Source organism: Lissotriton helveticus, chromosome 10 (assembly GCF_964261635.1).
Source record: "Lissotriton helveticus chromosome 10, aLisHel1.1, whole genome shotgun sequence".
NCBI classification, from domain to species: domain Eukaryota; kingdom Metazoa; phylum Chordata; class Amphibia; order Caudata; family Salamandridae; genus Lissotriton; species Lissotriton helveticus.
The window spans coordinates 362,601,523-362,622,915 of NC_136071.1; the positions used below are offsets into that span (position 1 = coordinate 362,601,523).

The 21,393-nt window shown below is 43.8% G+C and overlaps 1 protein-coding gene across 1 annotated transcript in view; it reads left to right on the plus strand.

Annotated features, from left to right (window-relative positions):
* LOC144784018 (SCO-spondin-like) overlaps nucleotides 1-21,393 on the plus strand; it is a 1,726,865-nt gene that overhangs the window by 1,076,360 nt on the left and 629,112 nt on the right. The window contains exons 83-84 of the mRNA XM_078662721.1: nucleotides 9,158-9,254; nucleotides 11,825-12,045. Of these exons, the coding sequence (XP_078518847.1) occupies nucleotides 9,158-9,254; nucleotides 11,825-12,045 (318 nt within the window). The remainder of the gene's footprint in view (nucleotides 1-9,157; nucleotides 9,255-11,824; nucleotides 12,046-21,393) is intronic.

Sequence of the window (21,393 nt, forward strand, 5' to 3'; positions counted from 1 at the left end):
AGCGTAAGATCGATATGGTTATTGTCTTTACTTAACTTTCCTTAAAAACATGTTACACCACATAAACATCTGCACTTTGATGTGCAGACATATCACGTCAGACACGCCATACAGACATAAGACCAAAACTCTTAAAAGGCTTTCAATATCTGTAGGATGCCAAAAACACATATATGATCAATAAGTCTGGTTCACTCCATGCAGTTCACTGCAACAGACAATATCAATGGGTGAAAATAAAGTCATTAGTCCATGTCACCTTACCAAATTAGGGATCCATCTACTGTGACTTTGGAAGACAGGGGGACAATGCCCCTGTAGTCACACACTACACATGGCAGATGTCAAATATTGGCAGGATCACATATGCTGGAAGAAAAAATAAACGTATTAGTTAAAGTTACTTTGAAGCATGTGTAGTATTAGGTGCTTCATCACCGGTGGGTTGCTAGCATCCTCATGGGTGCCATGTCACTTTAGTTCACCTAAAATAACCCCAGTCTCTTCCTGGTTGGCTGCTCGCTTGTCCATAAACCAAGCCCCGTCTTTACCTGGGGGGGCTCGCTGTAAACTTAATGCTCATTGCCCCATCTCCGCATAATGCACATAACATCATTGCATACTCTCACGTAGTGTGCTGTAAGGAAGGAATCATGGGAAATGTAGTTCCCATTCTTTGAAACTTCATAAATTGATTGCCAGTGTCCAAAGACTGGGTTTGTTAATGGTATTGGGATGATTAGTAACATTCTTTACACACTTTATGGTGACATAACTGTGACACTGAACAAAAGAGAAAATGGTAAAAATACAATCCTTGGTTTCGTAGAGCTAAACTTGGAGACAGTTCCCGTTTTTTATTTTAACTCAATAGGTCAAATAACAGTGTCCAAAAAACACAGCTTCATGATCAATACATTTGTATATTTTTTTTAAACATATTTGATTACGTTTTAGTTTTAACAGGTACATCCATTAGAAAAAGAGACATTTGGCATAGAGGCCTCAGATTTCTTCAAGGCAGTCGGATACATGTAGGCCATTGTAGGTTCCGAGTATTGTCATAGTGAATTATGTACAACATCATGCGATCATGTTGGACAGTTCTGTTAAACAACAGTTTACTTACAATCATCAGATGGATTATTTTAATGATGATCCTGAACACATGGAGAACTGAGGAAGGGAATAATTGAAATGCAGCAAATAAACTAAATCCTCCCCTTCCCCCAACTCATCTGACCCTACCCTGTCACGCCATCTTGACAACACGCTCCCTCTGGTGCTCCCTCTGTCTGTGGGCAGATTGAGTTCTGAAAATGGACACTTAATAGAGTTAAATCACCAGGCTACGTGCAAGACTGCATTATATGCGCTGAATGGGCCTGGGTGAAAAGGGGCTCCTACTGATCAAGTACTACAGGGACTGGTGCTGATGCAAGTGTCTTGAAAGCTTCCAGAATAACATCTCAGTCCATGGAGATTACATTTTTACGCAGACCGCGGGCTTCCTCGCATCTAATTGCTGCACTTTATGCGCCACCCCACCTCACTACCTCTCTGTGCCATGCGTGGAGCGGTGGGAGTTTGGCTGACTTCCACCGCATGGTGCTGGAGTGTTTGGCCATCAGGAGGGCCAGATCAACAAAGCGCCGCTGTACATTCTGAGTTTTGGATCACCGGGTCAGACCTAACAGACAGCTACCTGTTGTACTCAGCACAGGGAGGCCGTTGCTGAGGTAACTCTTGCGAGCACTTCTGACCAGTATTCACCAATCACCGGGCACAGCCATAGCATGTGAATCAGATTTGCGTCTTCTAATTTACATCTGGGGCAGCGGTGTTGTGTGGCTGGGAACATGTGTTGTAAGTGATGTGGAGTGAGATATGACCTGTGTAGCACAATGTACTGGATAAATTTGAATTTGGCGTTCCACTTGAATTTTTTGGGGTATTCTAGAATCATGCCCCATTCCTTGTCAGTGAGCTCTTTATCAAGATCCCTGGACCATTTATTGTGTAAGTACATCAGGGGGGTTCCAGTGTGAGCTTTGATGCTTTTGTTCAGCCTTTTAGTGAGGTGGCGGCCTTCTCTCATGAGGTAAGTCATGTGCACCAACTCGTGTTGGGCTGTTGCTGCCCTGTGCAGGGCCCAATGTTTTTTCACATACTGAACGACTTCGGCATGTGTTAGGGATAATGCGTCCATGACCCCGTTGTGTCTGGCAAAGTTGCCGTGGTCCGTAAGGGTGCCCCCATCCAACAGCGCGCCCACCGTCGTAACCCTGCCCTCAGCCCAGGGGAGGATTTTCCATCTCGTGAGTAAACTGGTGGGAGTGGGGATGCCCACCAGTGGTGAGTTATCTGAGTATGGAGGACAGCGTTGCGTGTATTGGAGGGATTTTTTCCAGTATGTGAGCATGGTGCAAAGAAGTGTCGGGCGCATGAGGTATACTAGCCCGAGGTAGTAATCGTGTGTGCAGCTCCCCTCGGCTTATTTCCAGGTATCTGTAACCAATTTCATGCAGGTTTTGTCCTGCCAGCCAGTACTATAGCCATTGTAGCTGGCTTGCATAACAATAAACACGAAAATATGGTGCGCCCAGACCACCCTTGTCAGTGTCTAGTTGTAGTTTAGGCAGTCCCACCCTATGGCACCCGTTACCCCATATCAGGTCAGTTAGTAACTGGTTCAGTGAGGTAAGTATGGGAGTCAGGATCACCACCAGCAGGTTAGTAAAGAAGTATAGTAGGCGAGGCAGAACCACCATTTTCGAGATTGCCACTCAGCCCAGTAGATCAGCAGCGAGGTCCAAAATGCGATCTGTGACCGTAGTGCTCAGATAGTTTTGTTCAGGTTTCCCTCACTGAGGTCAGTTGCAGTTCTGTAGATTTGTACACCTAGGTATTTGAACGTGTGTGAGGCAACCAACAAAGATAATTGCCCTAATGGAATCACCTCTCGGCATTCCCTGGGGTGGAAAAAAAGGTGTGCGACTTAGACTCGTTTATGGTGAGTCCTGAGAGTTGTGCAAATTTGGCAAAGATCTCCGGCGTCGGTGTTAGTTCTGTGAGCAGGTCGTTTGCATACAGTATAATGTTGCCTGCATAAGCGGACAACACGTGTTGCGTTACCCAGACGCATGCCTTTCTGTTATGCAGACAGCCGTAGCTTGAGGACTAGGGGTTCTAGAGCTAGGATTAATAATAGAGGAGATAGAGGATAGCCCTGTCGGGTGCCCCTAGCAATCCAATGTTTGTGCGAGATGTTTCTGTCAGTGCAGGCCCTCGCGGTGGGGGCAGAATACAATAATTGAACCCATTTTGAATAGTTTGGGGGTATGACAATTGTCCAAGTACCTGGAGCATGTAGTCCCATCGCATCGCACGAGTACAAAGTGGCATTGGTCTGGGTGGATTAAATTATGCGAATATGGGAGTAAACAGCGTGAGAGGATTTTACTTAGTATTTTATACTCAGTTGTGAGCAGGGTCAGAGGCCTGTAACCGGAGATGTCAGTCGCAGGGCAACTCGGTTTGGGGAGGGACACTACCAGTGCCTGCATTGTGGTGTGAGGCAACGCTCCTGTGTCTATAGCAGCTTTGTATAAACGTTTTAACTACGGCACTAAGGCATCTGAGAATGTGGCGAAGAATTCAGCCGGTAGGCCATCAAGACCAGGGGCTTTATTCCGGGGGAGGTCTCGTATTGCCTCTTTGTTCTCCGCCCGGGTGATGGGGCCGGAAAGATCGTCCTGTGCTGCTTTGTTTAGTTTGGGGAATGGTAAGTCAGCTAAAAATGTGTGTAGCGAGTCGTCCATCAGTGGTGGGGGCAATTGATAAAGTGTTTGGTAGTATTCGCAGAAGACTTCATTGATTTCTCGCTGCGTGTCCACGACCCCACCCATCTTGATTATCTCATGTACTGGGGTGTGTGGGGGGTCATCCCTCAGTATGCACACCAAAAGGGGATTCAGCATGTTTTTTGTGTGTGTATGCAGTATAATCAATTTGCCTCAGAGTTTCCAGTAGTTCTGCGTGTTTTATACGGGTTTCCTGTACAAGGGTACTCTTAGTGGGATCTATTGCAGCTGCCTGTTCCAATTCGTTCAAGGAGTTTTCAACATCCTTGAGGTGGTTGTTTTTTTCAAGCCTGGCCCCTGCTGTGGTGCTTATGGCTATCCCCCTGATAACTGTCTTGAAATCGTCCCACTCCACCTGCGGCTTGGATGCAGTTTCAGAGTTTTCTGTGAAGTAATTGTTAATACCCGCTGAAAATACACTACAAAAGACCGAGTCCTCAAGCATTTGAGGCCACAATTTCCAGGTAGGGACAGCGGTGGGAATTCTGCCCCAGGCAAGGGTGATCTCTAATGGATTGTGGTCTGAGAATGTCTTGCCAAGGTATATATTGTGCGTTATTTGAGTGGTGGTGTGAATAGTGCAAAGAATCCTGTCTATTCTGGTGTGTAGTTGGTGTGGGTGCGAAAAGGAGTATTCTCTACTGTCTGGGTTCCTTAAACGCCAGGCATCTCCCAGTGACCAGCCTTCCGCCCGTGTGCTTAGTGCCTCAGTCTGCCGTATAGTACCAGCACCTTGGGGGGGGGGGTGTGATCTATCCCTACTCACATCCATTACTGCATTGTAATCCCCGCCTAATATCCAGGGGTATGCTGCCCAATACGCTAGTATAGCATTGAGACTCATAAGAAATTTATCCTGCTCTAAGCTAGGGGCATAGATGCTCCCTAGTACTGCTGGTGTGCCGTCTAATGTGCCTCTCACCAGAATATATCTCCCTAGAGGGTCCGCATGGTGCTCCAGCAGCTTGAATGGGACCCCATTCCTAATCCAAATGGTCGCACCTCGGGTGAAAGCAGAGTATGAAGTAGAGTGAACCTTCTCTCTCCATTTTTTGTGTAGTTTGGCTGACTCTGCTGTGGTGAGGTGATATTCTTGTAGGAAAACTATATGTGCATGTCGCCTGTTTAACTGCGTATGGATTCTATGCCTTTTATGTATGGATCCCAGGCCCGCACGTTCCAAGTGAATATTTTGTAACAATCCTGTGTCTGTGCGTGAGCCAAAAGAGTGTTGTGTCCCTATCAAATATGAGAGGGCAGGTGGCATGTGGGGTAGTGTCATGGGTGGGCCAGACTTCATTAACTCTTGAACTATAACATGTAATACTCTGTCCAGCAGTAAAACTGTGCTGGTCCAAACCGTGTACACAAAGGTGCTAACATTTAACGGTGTATTTGTTGCATTTGCCTTAGGGGGGTGCATCTTGCTAGGCTAACTATTGAGATGAGAACACAGTGTCAGCTCAATCCAGCCCGGACCAACCATATCATGAATCATATAAAAATCAGGACATTGGTAAGGATTATGCACTGTGGATAAAGAAATATAAAATTACTGCACTTTCTATCTGGAGTTCATCCCACCTCACTGCAAATTGAGCATTATCCCAGGAAGCCTTCCACAGTTTGAGGCGTGATAGTACTAAATAATGCCAGGCTATTCTCTGAATTAGAGAAGACTGTGTTGTCCTCAGAAGAGTCTGAAGATATGTGGTGGGCTCTGTCCGGTATCATGCTTGCAGCTACCAGTTTCTCCATGCGACCCTGCAGGGCCTGCTCCTGCGTGGGGTCCTTAGTCCGGTGCCATGCGCATGGCGCCGGGAACGCCATCTCCGCTTAGGTTTCAGAGAACCCATGAAGTTTTGTTAAGAAGTTCCAGACGCCGATGGAGGGAACATGATTTCGAGCCATTCTTTCACCTCCACAGGTGTGTCAAAAAACTGCATTTTTGGGTTATGGATTACCTTCAATCTGGCTGGGAATAGTAGTGCATACTTGACATTCAGTGCCCTAAGTTTTTTCTTTGCGTCCTGGTAGAGGGAACGTTTATGTTGTACCAGCATGGTGTAATCTCGGTAGGGCAACAACCACTGGTTTTCATACTGGATTTGAGATTCAAGATTTTTACGATCAGGGGACGGGGTTGGGCCCCGGATGTCAGTCTGCCGGTGGGTATTCTAATATAGTGATTACCTCTTCACTCTTAATTTCTCAATTTATTGCACATTGAAATATTTTGTATCTTGACAATACAGCCATAATGAATGTTGTCACTTGTTATAGCACATGATCCATATTGAGGCATACTCTTAGTTACGGAGAACTTTGCCCAAAACCGTAACATTTTGAATAGGTACTTTTGTGTTTAGTCACATTCAATCAATGCCTTATTCATGTTGTTAATGAAGGATACTTTCTCAGTAATAGTCCATGTTAGTTTTTAATCAGTGAGTTTTTTCAAGATATTGGACCAACACATTCGAGTACTTCTTCTCTGACACAGGATGTTGCTTTGATGTTTGATGAGTCTTATCTTTGCCTTTCTGAATGTCATTCCTTTGTACTTTAATCTGCTTCGACATTCAATTAGCTAAATGATATTGAGAGAGTCACAGTTTGCATGGTTTATTTGCTCTCTAGTGGTTTTCAAAACCCTAAGTGCATTTCCTTACGCTGTGAGGAGAATGAACACACCGAACATTGCGCACAAGTGTAGTGTCCTATGATACTGAGAAGGTTCCATAGGGTTCTTTGGTCGCTTTTCAATCTAGATTTGTGTCTCATGTGAATTAATAGGACTCTCACACTTGTATTCCTACAGAAAGAGAATAAGGGTTTCTCAAAAATGAGGTGGGTACAATTTAGGATACATGAGTGGTTATTTACAATTTTCCTAACTGCATTGGCTATGTTGCATTAAGTGCTCACACAGATCAGCTGACTGTTCTCCTCCCTCATCCTGTCTTCAAGGAGTCCATCTCTATAGTTGTTCCTGGCTCTTTTATTCACCTTATGTATCAGGAGTAAGGGATACTGTTTCTCAACTAGTTTAATTGTAAGTTTATCTGCCTCCACTTCATAATCCTGCATTTTAGAACAGTTTCTTCCACTACATAGGAACCGCGTACTGGTAAGTTGTCCCTAAGAGAGCAGGGAAGAATGCTCTCAAACTGCAGTAATCTGTTTATGTCAGTAGATTTAGTGTACATGTTGGTTGACAATCTGCCATTTTCTGCTCTATGGTCAGGTCTAGAAATGAGATTTATGTGTTCATTATCATTATGAACCTAAGGAACTGGTTTTGGGTGTTTAGCCACCAGAACAATTCTGTAGCGTTATCGGGGTTACCTCTCCAGATGATGAAGACATCATAAACTTAGTGGTGCCACAGTCATAGATTGTTATGGGAGTTATTGTTCCAGACATGGCAATTTTCAAATTGCTGACCTAAAGGCACGCTATACTTAGAGCAAAGGTGCTGCTCATTGGAGTGCTCTGTTTTTGTAGGTAAGAGGCATTTTCATATTTAAAAATAATAATACTTTTCAGAGCTAGACCAGCTGGTTTGATTATCCAATCAATTGGAGCACTGAAGGGTCATTCCTCTTCTTTCAACAAATTCTCAATAACACAAACGCTCTCATCCAGAGGAATGCTAGTGTAGAGGACTTCTACATCTAACCTGATCATGAGTTTGGAGTTGGGCTTAAAGGTCAAGTCTACAGTCATATTTAGTAATTGATTAGTGTATTTTACGTAGGACCTAATTTTAGTAACCAGTCCACAAACACCAATAGCGGTTCTAAAATTGAACCAATACCTGAGACAATGGGGTGAATGTTAGGCAAGGCATAAAAGTCCAATTAAGGGTTCTGGGTACTTCCAATAGGCTATTCATTTCTGTGTGGACCTCTTTAGTGGCGTCTCTTTGCAACTTTTGACAATTTCTTTCTCCCTTATAGACTCAGAAAAGCTTCATGGTAGACCTTAGTGGTCTGGAAAACAAAAGCTCCATCTTTATTAGCCTGTTTGATAACCAGGTTTTTCCTATCTGCAGTGATTTACGGTGTTTTACTAGTGTTAAGGGCTGCTTTATCTTTTGTTACTTCATCCTCAAAAGCTAGCATCTCTGTGACATTGCTGTAGTCGTGGGATTGAAGAGGGTTGTCTTCCTCAAGTCACTAGCTCTAGCGTCTAGTTTATTCATTGATTTACTGTATATTTATAAATTGTTAAATCAACCAATGTCTATGTATACATTCAAACGAAGTTGGCCCTTTTGCATCTATTTAACACAAAAGTAATCATTTCAAATTTATCTTAAATTTGACCCCTTTTGCTAGTTGTCAAAGTTTAAGTATTGATATGTTCACTATTTGTTGTTGCACACAACTCATGTTATAGCATAAGTTCTTTAAGTATGGTATGTCTCTGTTATATCGGGCACTTTTTTTTGCATTGACGAGTTCATTAAGCAATTCACCATACTTTGCATAAAAAAATTATAACTCAGGAAAAGCCATTCCACCAGAATTTATACAATCCACATGCCGTCAGTCACCAAGCACAATCTGAACCACTGAAGAGGACTGTCCTTCTGAGCAGCTGCACCACACTTATGGAGCACATTGACCTTCATTTCAGTATCAACCAACTTTTATTTAGGTTGATTACTCTTTGAATCACTTCAGGTAAAAACTAAAAGTCAATTAATTGTCTATTTATTGAGGTATATGTGTGCTAATATTCCCTCATCCTAACACTGCAAGCAAAATTCCGAGCAACAGCAAGAAAACTGTGAGTAAAACCTACTGATATGTAATTCATCAGTGTGCACATTAGCAATGTGACAAAACTACAGCATGTGTAAAATGTGACTAGGGAAGGGCACGGAATTTGCTGAAACATGCAGTAAGGGGCACGGTTATTTCAGGAACCCACATGTTATTGTGCATTCTGGGACTCAACTTGATAGGAATAATAACACCAGGCCTGGTATTACTACCCCATTTTATTATCCTACTTACTGGGTGACAATGCTAAAATTGAGGCCCTGCAAAAGCCATGTTCATGGGAATCTTTCTGTACTATCCAGAAGTTCTGCTGCAAACTAAGAATGGATATTTGGAATATTTTAAAAAAAATCTAAATTTTCAGAGAAAGATTTATGCAATTCCTAATTATATTAAAATACGTTTTTTACTGTAGAATATGCAAGTCTTGTTTTCCTGCCAAGTACTAATGTGTGATTGGTAGATACAAATTACATTTTTTTCTCCTTCAATTCAATCTAGAAGCTTCTGAAACTGGAAACAGTTCTTCCTGGGCTGGTTTGTCACCCTGGGAATATGTTTTGCCCGGAGAAAGTGTGGCTGGTCCCTGCCAGAATTGGTAAGCAGCAAGGTGCTTAACTTTAACCTGAATCTGTATTGTTTGCATTTCAACATAATTTTCATATAAAACAAAATAGCTTTGTTTTTCAGAGTGGTCTTTGATTCCTCTGAAAATTATTTTTTTTATAAAAGATTATCTCTTTGTCTTTAGGGTGTCCTGTAAAACTTAACTTATTTTGTTACTCATTCTGTAAGTGGAGCAATGTGGCAGTCCCCTAGATGTCACAGATATTAGAGTGGACAGGAAGTGAGATCGATGCCACAGCTAAAACATTGCTTATTCTTCTCATCAAGACCTAAGTGCACCACAACAAATTGTGCTGTAAGGCAACAGTGGTTTCACTTTATTGGGAGTACCAGGATCTTTCCATAATCCCTTTTGTCATCTTTATGTATATGTACCAGCCTGTTTAACAACATCCCTTACCTATCTCTGTTATTTTATATTTCAAGTTAATTATAGTGAAGACAAAGGCATTTCCTTGATTCAGTGCACCCTCAATGTTTGAATATTAAATGGCCTGTTCTTCTGCACACCAAATTAGAGAGCATCCTTAACTCACACACCCAGTTTCTTCACAGAAAACAACTTGCTTTTGCAACAGTAACCTAGAGAGGGGTGGGCTATGCATTTATTGTCATCTTCAATTTGAAGACCATAGTTGGCCCAAATAAAATCACCACTCTACTACTATTCGACCTTTTGGCCCCCATAGACCATTTGACATGCCCCCCCCCCCATTACTACAGACTAAATTATGTTTGTATTGAAGGTAAATTCCTGGAGTAGATTTTCTCCCTCCTCTCTGACAGATTCACCATCATCTTGCTCCCCGCACATTCTTCAACTCCTTTACCCACCAACACAAAACAATTAAAAAATGTGGCTTATCATTTTCACTTCACTTTGTTGTCAGAACGATGTCTTTGCTGGGCTGAGGCATATCAACTTAATAGGTAACGGAACTTTGAGATCGCAGCCCAAGGCCTTTAAAGAGTACTGTTCCACAGAAATGAGTGATGGTGGTGCCCAGCTGCAACCACCAGCACAAATTAAGCACTGAGTATGCAAAAACAAAAGATACAGTGGCATAGCTTCTTCAGGCAATGTAAGAACTTCTGTCTCTGCAAGTTGTTTCATAATTTCAGATGGTTCAAGATAAGATGCCACACACCAAATGGTGGAATTTAAAGTCAAATTACATATATGGAGTATGTTTTGTGGTACAACACCTTGGAGAAGTATGCAAGTCTAATTGCCTAGTAACATAACACCGTCTATACCATTAGGTTCAATATTGTCATTATTGGACTGTATTGATAAGCATCAAGCACATTGTTCTAGGTAATCATGATATTTCTATTACCTTCTATTAATTGGGAGATTTATTTTGAATAGTCTGGGTCCAGCGGAGACGTTTCACAGGAAGGGAGAGTGGGATGGTTTGAAAAATTCCATGACCCCCCCTGCCATAGAAGGGATTGGGGGGGGTGGCTGGGTAATCCTTTCACCTGCAGCCCCTGCTTGGACCTGCAATCAATTTTAGCAAGTGTTTTTCTACCCAATAAAGAAGGACTAGTTTTCCAGCATCTGGTAATCACACACGTGGGACCACAGGCCGTTTGTGATCAGGTGGTGGGATTAATTCCTGGGGATATGGCTTTACACAGTGTGTAATTCTGACATTAGATGGCTTCCTTCAAGTGGAAACTCTTCCATATAGATATTTTAGTTGTCCTCTTCTTAGTAATAGCAGGACTTGCTCTGTAAAAGGAAAGTGCCATATTTACACTCTCAGGTATAGGCTGATTACAAAATTTGTACCACTACATGAAAAGTGATATTTTTAGACCGATGACATCTATAGCACAGGAGCATTTATTGCTACATGTAGCAACAATCTGCCATCTGTAGGTGTGGCACCATTAGAAGTTGCTTAGTTTACTGTGCCTGTGTAATAACCATATAGCTGGGATTTAAACCCTTTTTTATTTGGATACAGGATCAGTAATCAAGTAGGGTCTTCTGTGTTAGAAAAAGATTGGAAGGTGTATTGTGATCATCTTTGTTGAGCATTATTCTAACAAGCATGCAACTCTCTAGAAGGGGTTCAAGCAGGAGAAACATGTAAAAGCTAAACATTTGTTGGTAATGACCGAAACACATAAGAGACATTGATGTTCCAGAACAGAAAGACAACATTGCGTTAGAGCATTACAATGTTAAGAGCTCCACTGAAGACAATGGAACGGGTCAAGTGCCAATATTGGTTAATATAGGCCTTCTGCTCCACCTTTCCAATCATTGTCATTCTATTTCTCCCTTTTTAAATTAGAACATTTTATCCACAGTGGATGAAATGCTCTAATAGCTTTATAGCCCTTAAGCCTAGAGCTGCATCCATTGTTAAAGCCTCTAACCCTTGTTATGCCCTCCCCTGGAGCTTAGGTCTAAAATTCAGGTTTAGGGCCTTTAACAACTAGTATGGCCATTGGTTGCAGCAATAATGCTATATCACTGTAGTTGTTACTTTCCTGAGATACATTCTAAAATATTTTTCTCCACAGCTCCTGTGTGAGTGGCCACCTACAATGCACCCCTGATCCTTCTTGTCGTCTGGATGGTGGATGGAGTTCCTGGGGTTTCTGGTCCCCATGTAACCAGAGCTGTGGAGAAGGAGTGCAACACCGCTTCCGGGAGTGTAACAACCCCACCCCTCAGATGGGGGGACGGCCCTGTGTTGGAAGTGGCCACCAGCTGAGAGAATGCCAAGGCATGGAGTGCAAAGGTATCTTTAGAAAAGTCATATCTCACTCTCACACCATTTCCATAACCCAGGGAGCCAAAGAGAACATTGGTAAAGAATGGTTACAATCAGTTCGATCAATGATCTGCTGCCAGAGACTCCTTGCTGCAGCTCACTGGAAGCAAGAGCGTATATTCAGCAAGCGCCCAGTGTTTGTTCTTTAACATACATGAAGTTACTCCATGTAGGGCTCAATGTCAGAATCTCAAGGATAGAAGTGTTGTTCTTCAAATATAATGTGACCGAAATTTCGAGAACTTAAATATCTTCAAGGTAAGGCAAGTAAGTAGAGATATACTATTCTTAACTTTATATCCATGCAAAGCAAAGGTAACAGGGATGTTATAGTTCGGTTGACATTTTACCCATACAAAACCATAGACATTCAGCATTTATAGTTATACTTATGTTAAAAAAATTATAACTTGTGGCCTAAAGTTACCTAAAGGCATGAGTTAGTTTCTTCAGATAAGTGTTACTATAACTGCTGAATTTCTAAGGTGTTGTATGGGTTAAACAGCTTCCTAACTCTAACATCCCTTTAACCAGAAAGCATGCTTTTTGTAATTTGGTGTAAATCCTTTCAGTAGTTTCAGAGATATTTAAGTTGACCAAATATAGATATCTGGCAGGCCAATATCCTATTGAAATTAAATTTTCTGGCAACACTTTAACCAGAGTGATGTCAACCATCATAGGACTCTGCTTGAAGCTGATTCCCACACTAAATATTTTTAAAAAAGAAAAGGGGATAGGGTAGAAATACCCTCACCTCCAAGGACTCTTGGTGAAGTCCCACAGGGATCCTGCAGGACAAACAAAAGCATTAATTTTATTAACTTTGACAGATCCATGGAGCCGGCCGAAAGTTTTTAAAAAATGAAGCACGATCTCCCCACTTTGTTTCTAATCTGACTCCAGGTGGGAGAGGTCCCGGGGGCATTGAAATAAAGGAGGGGGAACATATCCCCCCTCAAGGGCCTTATTGATGCCCCTGGGACCACCATCTCCTTGGTTTAAGTTAAAAGAATGTGAGGGGCCATGCAGACACCCCGGCAGCCCCGGGGGCTGCCTCCTTCCCAGGGCTTACATTTTAAGTAATGCGTGAGGGCCCAGGGTCAAAATTGAAGAAGGGGGGCACAAACCCCCACATGGAGCCCTAAATGGCCCAGGGGACTGCCACCCTCCAAGGCTGGCTCCTGCTATGTCCCGGGGTGCCCACCCTGGGACATAGCTGTTTGCAGTGGTTTGGCAGGAGCTTTGCCGCTCCTGCCAAGCCATAGCAAACTGTGCTGCGCTTTGAGCATGCAAGATTATTTTGCTCTTGTTTACTCAAAGCGGAGCACAATTGTTTTGACACAGAGAGAGCTGCATGTTATCTCCCTCTGTGCCAAACTAATGCTGGCTCCCGCAGGAGGCGGGGACCTGGCAGGGACCGTGGGGGCCTTCAGGCTCCCCCGCTGTCTCAGTGGGGAGTGGGTGCCCTGGAGGCACCCACTTTCAATGGCCAGGCCCCTGGTGTCTGTAGATGGGTGGGCCCTAGGGGATGGGTTCCCTGGGCTTGAAATCAACACAGGGAGGGGAGCCGCATGGCTCCCGCCCCTAAATAAAAAAATTAACATTTTTAAAGGCCGGACCCTGGAGGATAGGGTGCCTGGGGCCAAAATCAGCATAGGAAGATGGCCACACGGTCCTCCTCTCCCATTCAAGAAATGACTGGCCCCAGGGGATGGTTTCCCTGGGTCAAAATTAACCCAGAGAAGGGGGGCCATGCAGCCCCCCCTTCCAGAGTAAATACCATGTGTTTTTATTCAAAAGGCCATCTGGCAACTCGCTGGAGGCCCACCTTCTTTATCCACCACTCTGCAAATGTGCCTGCTCGTGTACTGCTTGTTGGGGGATGCAGCCCTGTTAGGTCCAGAGGGCTCTTAGGGGCCAATAAGCCCTCCTGTTACCTCCAGTACGTCTCAGACAGTGGGATTGGGGAGAGGTCCTCCTAGGCAATGCCCCCTTTCTCCACCACTCTCCAAATATATCTTGTGGCGCAGTGCTGGTTGGAGGATGAAGTCCCTTGGATGCTGAGGATCCGTGGAGGCCAACAAGCCCTCCTGATACCTCCAATAAGTCCCACACAGCTTGATTGCTGGGAAGTCATCAGAGGCCACGCCCCTTTCTCTGCCTCGGCTCCGGAAAGTCCTTGGGGGCCAAGAAGTATTTCGGTAAGTCCCATACTAAGGAATTGCTGAGAGATCTTTGGAGTCCATGCCACCTTTCTCTACCACTCTGCTAATGTGTCTTCTGGCACACTACTGCTGGGGTGATAAAGTCCCCTTGGCTGGTGAGCGTCCTTGAGGGCCAGCTACCCTTCCTGTACCTCCTGTAACTTCCACAGAGTGTGATTGGTGTGAGGACATTGGAGGCCACACCCTCTTTCTCCACCACTCTGTAAACACACCTCTTGGTGCAATACTGGTTGGGGGAGGATATCCTTTTAGATGCTGGGGGTCCTTGGGGCCAAGAAGCCCTCCTGTTACCTCAAGTAAGTCCCTTACTCCAGGATTCCGGAGAGCTAGTCGGAGGCTGAGCTCAGTTTCTCCACATCTCTGCAAACGTGACTACCAGTTAAATAATTTTATAGTTAGGAAATAGGTTTTGAAAAACCTTCTAAATTCACTTAAAAACAAAGGTTACAGGAAGGTTATAGTTAGGAAATACAATTGCAAAAACCTTACAAATTCACTGAAAAAAATAGAGACACCCACTCACTCAATCATACTGTCACTACACACAACTTACCCACCCATAGAACCACTCACACCAAAACTCACTCACCCATAAAGTCACTGACACATGCACTTACTCACCAATACAGCCACTCACATAGCATCTCACTTACCCACACAGCTACTCACACACATCCACTTATACACCTATATAGCCACTCACATAATCATACACACAAGGATACATACATCAACACAGCCACTCACAAAATATATGTTAGAAGCAGTATCACTCAGTAGTAGTGCACCTAGTATAGTAATTTAACTTTTATAGTAGGTTAGTATATATGTTTAACAGCCATAAACTCTATCAGCATATTTACATTCACTGGATGATATCAAGTCAAATTCCTTTATTCGGTTTTCAAAATTTTGAAAACCATATAAGTTAATTATTAAAAAGTTACATAAAAAAATGATTGAAATTTCTTCCTCTAATTATAGTAAATAATTTAAAAATGTCATAAATGTGATCAATGACAATACATACAAACAATATAAAGTGCTAGGATACAAGTTCAATGTTAAGAGGGCTCAAGTGCATCATTGGGGTACAAGGGAAGAAAAACAACTGTATTCTTGCACAATATATACAGCACCAGACCTATTCTAAATTTGACCTGTGTCTGATAAAGAGCTTCAAAAATTGGGCTATATTTTTTGCAAAACACTCTACCTCCAGAAATTGCATCACAAGGAAAGCTGGGCAGCATTGTCGCAAACCCAGAATTTTTAATATCGGTATTACCCAGTGCTTCCTTGGTTCTTTATAGAATTTGCAAAACAAGACCACATGGTCTGATAATTGTGTAGATACTTCATCACAGGGGCAGATTGATAACGTCTTTGACCAATCATTTATTGGGAAAAGTTACCAAACAGTGGAATATGTTCATCCTAAATCACATCAACAGAAACCTGTCATAACCACTCAAATTAAAAGTTAAATAAGGCTGTATGGCCAAGGTGGTTTGAATTGATAGGGTATGTTGAACTGAACTTTTGCTTGCCTCAATAACCAATCGTAGTTCTTCCAAATGTGTCAAGGATAGTTTTTTTAGCCTTTTTCTAGAAATCTCAGATATCCGTGAGGGGTTATGATAATACCTTACCAGACCCAAGTCATACAAAAAATGTTTAACATATAAGAGCCAACTAATCTTATGTGACGTTCAGAAGCCGTTGGTTAAAAAGGTGGAGTACCAGATACGATTCCACAAAAGAATCGGTTGTAATTTCACTATATCAGTGACGTATGGCAAACCCAATTCCAAATGACAGTTAACGGTTGAAGTACCTTGTGGCACCACAAGGAGAAACCTCAAAAAACTATTCTCTACTTTTTGAAGGGCATCCACCTTTCCATAACTCCACACCCCGGCTCCATAAGTCACTGTGCTGATGCATTTAGCCTGATAAATTTGGATCATCTCCGCCAGTGGCCTTTTACCTCGCCTCTGGGCAAAATTGACTCATGCAGTTGTAGCCCTCATAAACAGCAATTTTCTAACCTCTATTGCCTGCCTCCATGAGCACTTGTCATCAATTAAAATTCCTAGGTAGGGATACGTGGTAGTATTCTCCAACTTAGTGTTTTCAATAAAAAATTTCCTCATTTTCTCATGTCTGGGCCCTGAGGACATTACAAAACTTTTTTGATATGGATTCTTAAGTCTAGATTGGCCATGTAACTATGGTACCTATTAAGAGCACGTTGTAATTCTAAGGGGATTCGTGCTATAATCATGGCGTTGTCCGCGTAGAGTAGGGTGGGTATTGGGCGTTTTTGCAAATAGCGTAGGTCCTGGCACCATTCCAACATGGCCTGTTCCAGGCCATTTGTATAAAGTGTAAACAGGAAGGGCGCCAGGACACAACCCTGCCCACAACCCTCTCCCGTCTGATCGAGGCCGTAAGTTCCCTTCCTAAGCCAAACCTCACCCTAGCTGTGGCATTTGAGTACAATTCTCGCAGACAATTAACCAGGGAAAGCTCTACACCCATCTCCATAATTTGGAGTGGCTTACGCAGTCAAGAGCTGCAGTTAAATCTCCGTAAGTCATATACAAGTCATATACAAGTTCCCCCCCTTTGCATTCACGTATTTACCCATTAGGAGGGTCAGATTAAGGGCTTGCTCCATGGTCCCCAGACCCTCCCTGAACCCGAATTGGAGGTCTGACAATTTCTTGTTATCATTTGCCCATTGCTGTAGACGGTCAAGGAAAATTCGTCCTGCTACTTTACCCAAAGAGTCTAACAAAGATATGGGACAGTAGCAGGATGGACTCTGGCGATCTCCTTTCCTGAATATCGGGACCAGGATTGAGTCTGACTACGATTCAATAAGCCCCACTGCACAAGAGGCTTCTAGCACCCCAGTCAATATTTGGGTCCATAGATCCATGTTGTATTTTAAAAGGTCGCAACACTACTTGATACGAATATGAAATCTATGATGGTGGAGGCTCCTCTACCATTAAAAGTCTGAGTGAGTGGAACTGGGGGTACTACTAGTTCATTAGCCAAACCAAGTTCCAAAATAAATAATGTCTCATTCAGACAATCCCCACTTGTGTGAGGAAAATGTGTTAAATTATTCCAATTCTCATCTGTCAAAACCACAAGTTAGATAATCATTATGTCCGCATGGTGTTCAGTTAAAATCACCCCCCCCCCATATTACAGAAACATTTTTGGTATTTCCTGATTTTGAGTTCCTGTAGGATAGAACGAATGTCTTTTAGAATTGCTATCAACTGGACCTTATGCATATTATTATAAAAGTTAACCAACACGTAAATATTGTGTTTATTCATATTGAGAGTAATTATTTGAAAATTAGGTTCCAGTTTAAGAGGAACTATTTCTTTAATCTCTAAGAGATTAGAGATAAATGTTGTCAAGCCTCCTTTAGCTCTCCCTGGCTGATGATGAGTGATACTCAGAAACCGGTCCCAGGATGCTTGTTCTAGTCCAGGGAGGACCTGGCCTGGCAGTGCATGCTGGACTGTTCCCATTAAAAGCAAGGTCAAGACTGATTTGCATATGGCTGGGTCCATACTGGAGTGGCATGGTGAGCAAAAAAACAATGGAGGTCTGTGACTGGGAGGTGAATATGTGACAATGTTCAACATTCCATCCATCATCTTTCTAGTGTTGTACAACTAAGATGGCAGCTCCAAGGCTAAGGCAAAGACGCCCTCAGTCCGTAGGTGTGTTTCCCCCATGGCTGTGACTGTGTTGTTTGGGTGCCTAACAGGGGTGTACCTCTTAGTCGAGACTGGGTCTCACCTTCCCTTTCCTCCTATAAGTGCTAGGTTACCTGCAGAGTTGAGCTCCATGGCCCTGGCCACTTCTTCTTTTCGGAGCCGGAGTACAATGCTTTGCTGCTTTTTCTGGTAGGTGGATGGCCTTGCGGGGATCATATTGAAGAGGCCAGCTAACCATATGGAAGACTGAGATTGGGGAGGGGCTAACTGATAGCCCAGCCGCTGACAGCGCAAGAACATTGTGGGCGAGTCCATGCTGTGCCGAGGGAGCCCGGGTCTGCTGGCTGGAGTGGGGTGGTGGGCCGTGCTGTGGGTTGCTTGGCAGTACAAGTTATGAGCATTGCCCTTGTCCTGTTGACTGCCACATTTATGCCAGCGGTGAGGAGGCTAATCTGTGTAGGGGACACCATTTGTCATTGCCTCTGCCCCCCATTCATCTGATCCAGCTGCGCCCCATATTATGGTGCCCTCACCCGCCTTGCACTGTCAGCATTAGGTATTGGTGGGCCCTCTGGCTTGCTGCTGCGTACAACCTGTGGAGGTCCAGGATGACAGCAGGCACTTGTCTTGCCAGGACACTTGAGCTGTGAGCTGGGGCTGGCTGGGGTCTGTGTTTGGAGATTCTGTGGCCATAGGCTCATTGCACTTTGGGATGCAACGCCTGCAATACTGAGTCAATGTTCTTTGCTGTGGCCGACATTCTACCTTCTTGCCTGTTGTTATGGTCAGCTCCCGCTGTTAGTGGGGGGCTCCTTCCATCATTAAGGTTACACCATGGGTCAACAGTGGTTCTGCAGGTGAGGAATACCACAACCCACTAAGCAACAGGTGTCTGCGGAACAGACTAGGGCGATGGCGTCCTCATTAGTGTCTTGGGATGGATTGTTGATCGAGGGTCACAATCACAGAGGGGATCCACAGCAAGCACTGCGAGCTTGGTGTTCCCTGGCATGGAGTTTACACTGCAGGGAGTCACATATGCCATAGCAGACAACCTCATCTGACCTCCACAGGCTAGCTGAGTTGATATTTGTTCTTTCTTCTTTCTAGACTGGATTACACCTGTGGTATTGTAACAAAGGGGCTGTTGTTTTCCCTTACTCTGATCTTTTCTATACATGGTGGGTCTGGGGAGGAGCTGAATGTGGCTGAGAGCCGGCAATGTCTAATATTCTCTCTAGTTTCTTAACTGGTAGCACTATATTTGGACTGGCAAATTTCCCTCTTCTAAACAGCTTTCCGTAATGGACCTTGTTGACCCTTATAATAGAGCGTTTGGTTGTGGTTATCACCTATATAGGTTTGGGCAGGATGTACTTTTGTCACAGTCTGAGGTGGGAGTTGTGGATTATTAGTTAGGTGTTTTTGTTCTGTTTTCTTTTCTCTGGGTGTGGACGTGGTGGGGGTTGTGGGGTGTAACTGGATGGCGGTGCTGTAGATGTGTGACCTAGCGATTTATAGAACTGCCGAGCTAAGATTTGAGGGAAACTATAGGAAGGCTCACCCTGCGCTGCAGCATTTGCTCACCTTTTGAACTACTCTCCCCTATCAGTGAGCGGCTGTGTAGCAGTCTCTAAAATGGTGGTCCTGCTGGGCTTCCTCTACCTATTTGCAGCTCAACGAGTGGAGCTCCCTGGTGGGATTTTTTGGGCACTGGATGGTGTCTTGCTGACATTACATAGGGGCTCATCCATGCTTCAAATAGCCCTACGGAAACTGTGACCACCAGTAGATGAGGGGGGGATGTCCTCCCCAGATCTTGAGCTTTATTACCCGGCCGCACAAATACAATGCGTAGCCAGGTGGTGCTCCCAAATATGGGACACCCTGTGCCACACAGAACATGGTCAATTGTCCCAGGAAATTCTGACCCAAATCTTGCTGAAACCTACTTCAACGTTTTTGGTTCGTAACAAGAATATACTGATTAGAACTTTGAGGCATGTGTGGGCCAGGGTGCTACAGAGGACCCACACTAAAGCCCTTTACACTTCGGGTCTATCCTCACGGTTTGCGAGATGTTGGCTCACACCAGACGATTTGACGGCCCTGCATGCATGAACCGAGGTGGAATAACCATGTAGGGTGATCTCTACAACGGTAGCAAATTCTGCCCCTTTGCAGATCTACACGACTCCTTTGAGCTTCTAGCTGGGAACTTTCTTATATATGGGGCTAAAACTGGCAAGGTATGGGTGTAGTGTGGTTCAAGGTTTGCAGAGCCTCCAGAACATGACTGCCTTTGTTATTTATTTCTTATAAAGGAGAAGACAAGGTTGGTTACTGTCCTTTATGGACATTTATCAACAATGGGCTGCGAATTTGAGGCCCTAGTTTGATGATGGGGCCTGGAGGAGAACCCTGACTTACACACCCAAAGTACGCGTAATGCACGGTTTAGATTGAACAAGTTCTATTTTTTGCATAGAGCAGATTCCACCACACAAAGACTACGGGCCATGTTCCCAGGCGTGTCCTCTGAATCCACCTGAGGCACTTCAAAGGGTGCAGATTTCTACCATATGGTGTGGACATCATCGATGCTTGCTGGCTACTGGGGGGCAGCCAAGATGCAACTGATTGCCCTTTCCATCTTACTCCCCAGTTGTTCTGCTGAGTCTTCATAAACACAGCTCTGCACATAAGGTTACTGATCACTTTACAGATTTGGCACTTATGCTTGCTTGCAGACACCCGACTAAGTGCTTGAAATGGGCAGGGGGCCCAGATCTGTACGCGTGGCGGGAGGAAGTGATTAAGTGGGTGGACTGCGAGAGAGAAGCTATTAGAAAGGATGACAATAGAGAGGTACGAAGGACACCTATAGTATGCGGTATGTGGTGTTGCTGGCCTGTCCTAAGTTGGACCCTCATTGCCATTGTTGAACATTCATTTGTGAGACAACGTTTTCATTTGTAACTTCTTGTTCTGATGGCCGATTTACAAAAACAAAATACCAGTATGTCCACTAGATTCTTCTGTTTGCAGGGATAAATAGGATTTTTAGGTCCAACAACTCAAGGTCCTCAAAGTCAACAACTTAACTACACTTAGCATTGGTTTTATATTTTGTGCCAGGTATAGAGAAATTCATACAATAAAATATAAAGATTGTAAAATTGTTAACAAGGAAACCTATATTCCTACAATAGACACCAGATATGGAGTTTAGAAGTAATGTTTATTTGCAAGTCTGAATTTGGAGGTTCCCTTTACTAGCTTGTGATTCGGGGAGCATTTTTTAAATCTCTTCTTTCTTACACACTGACTTACAT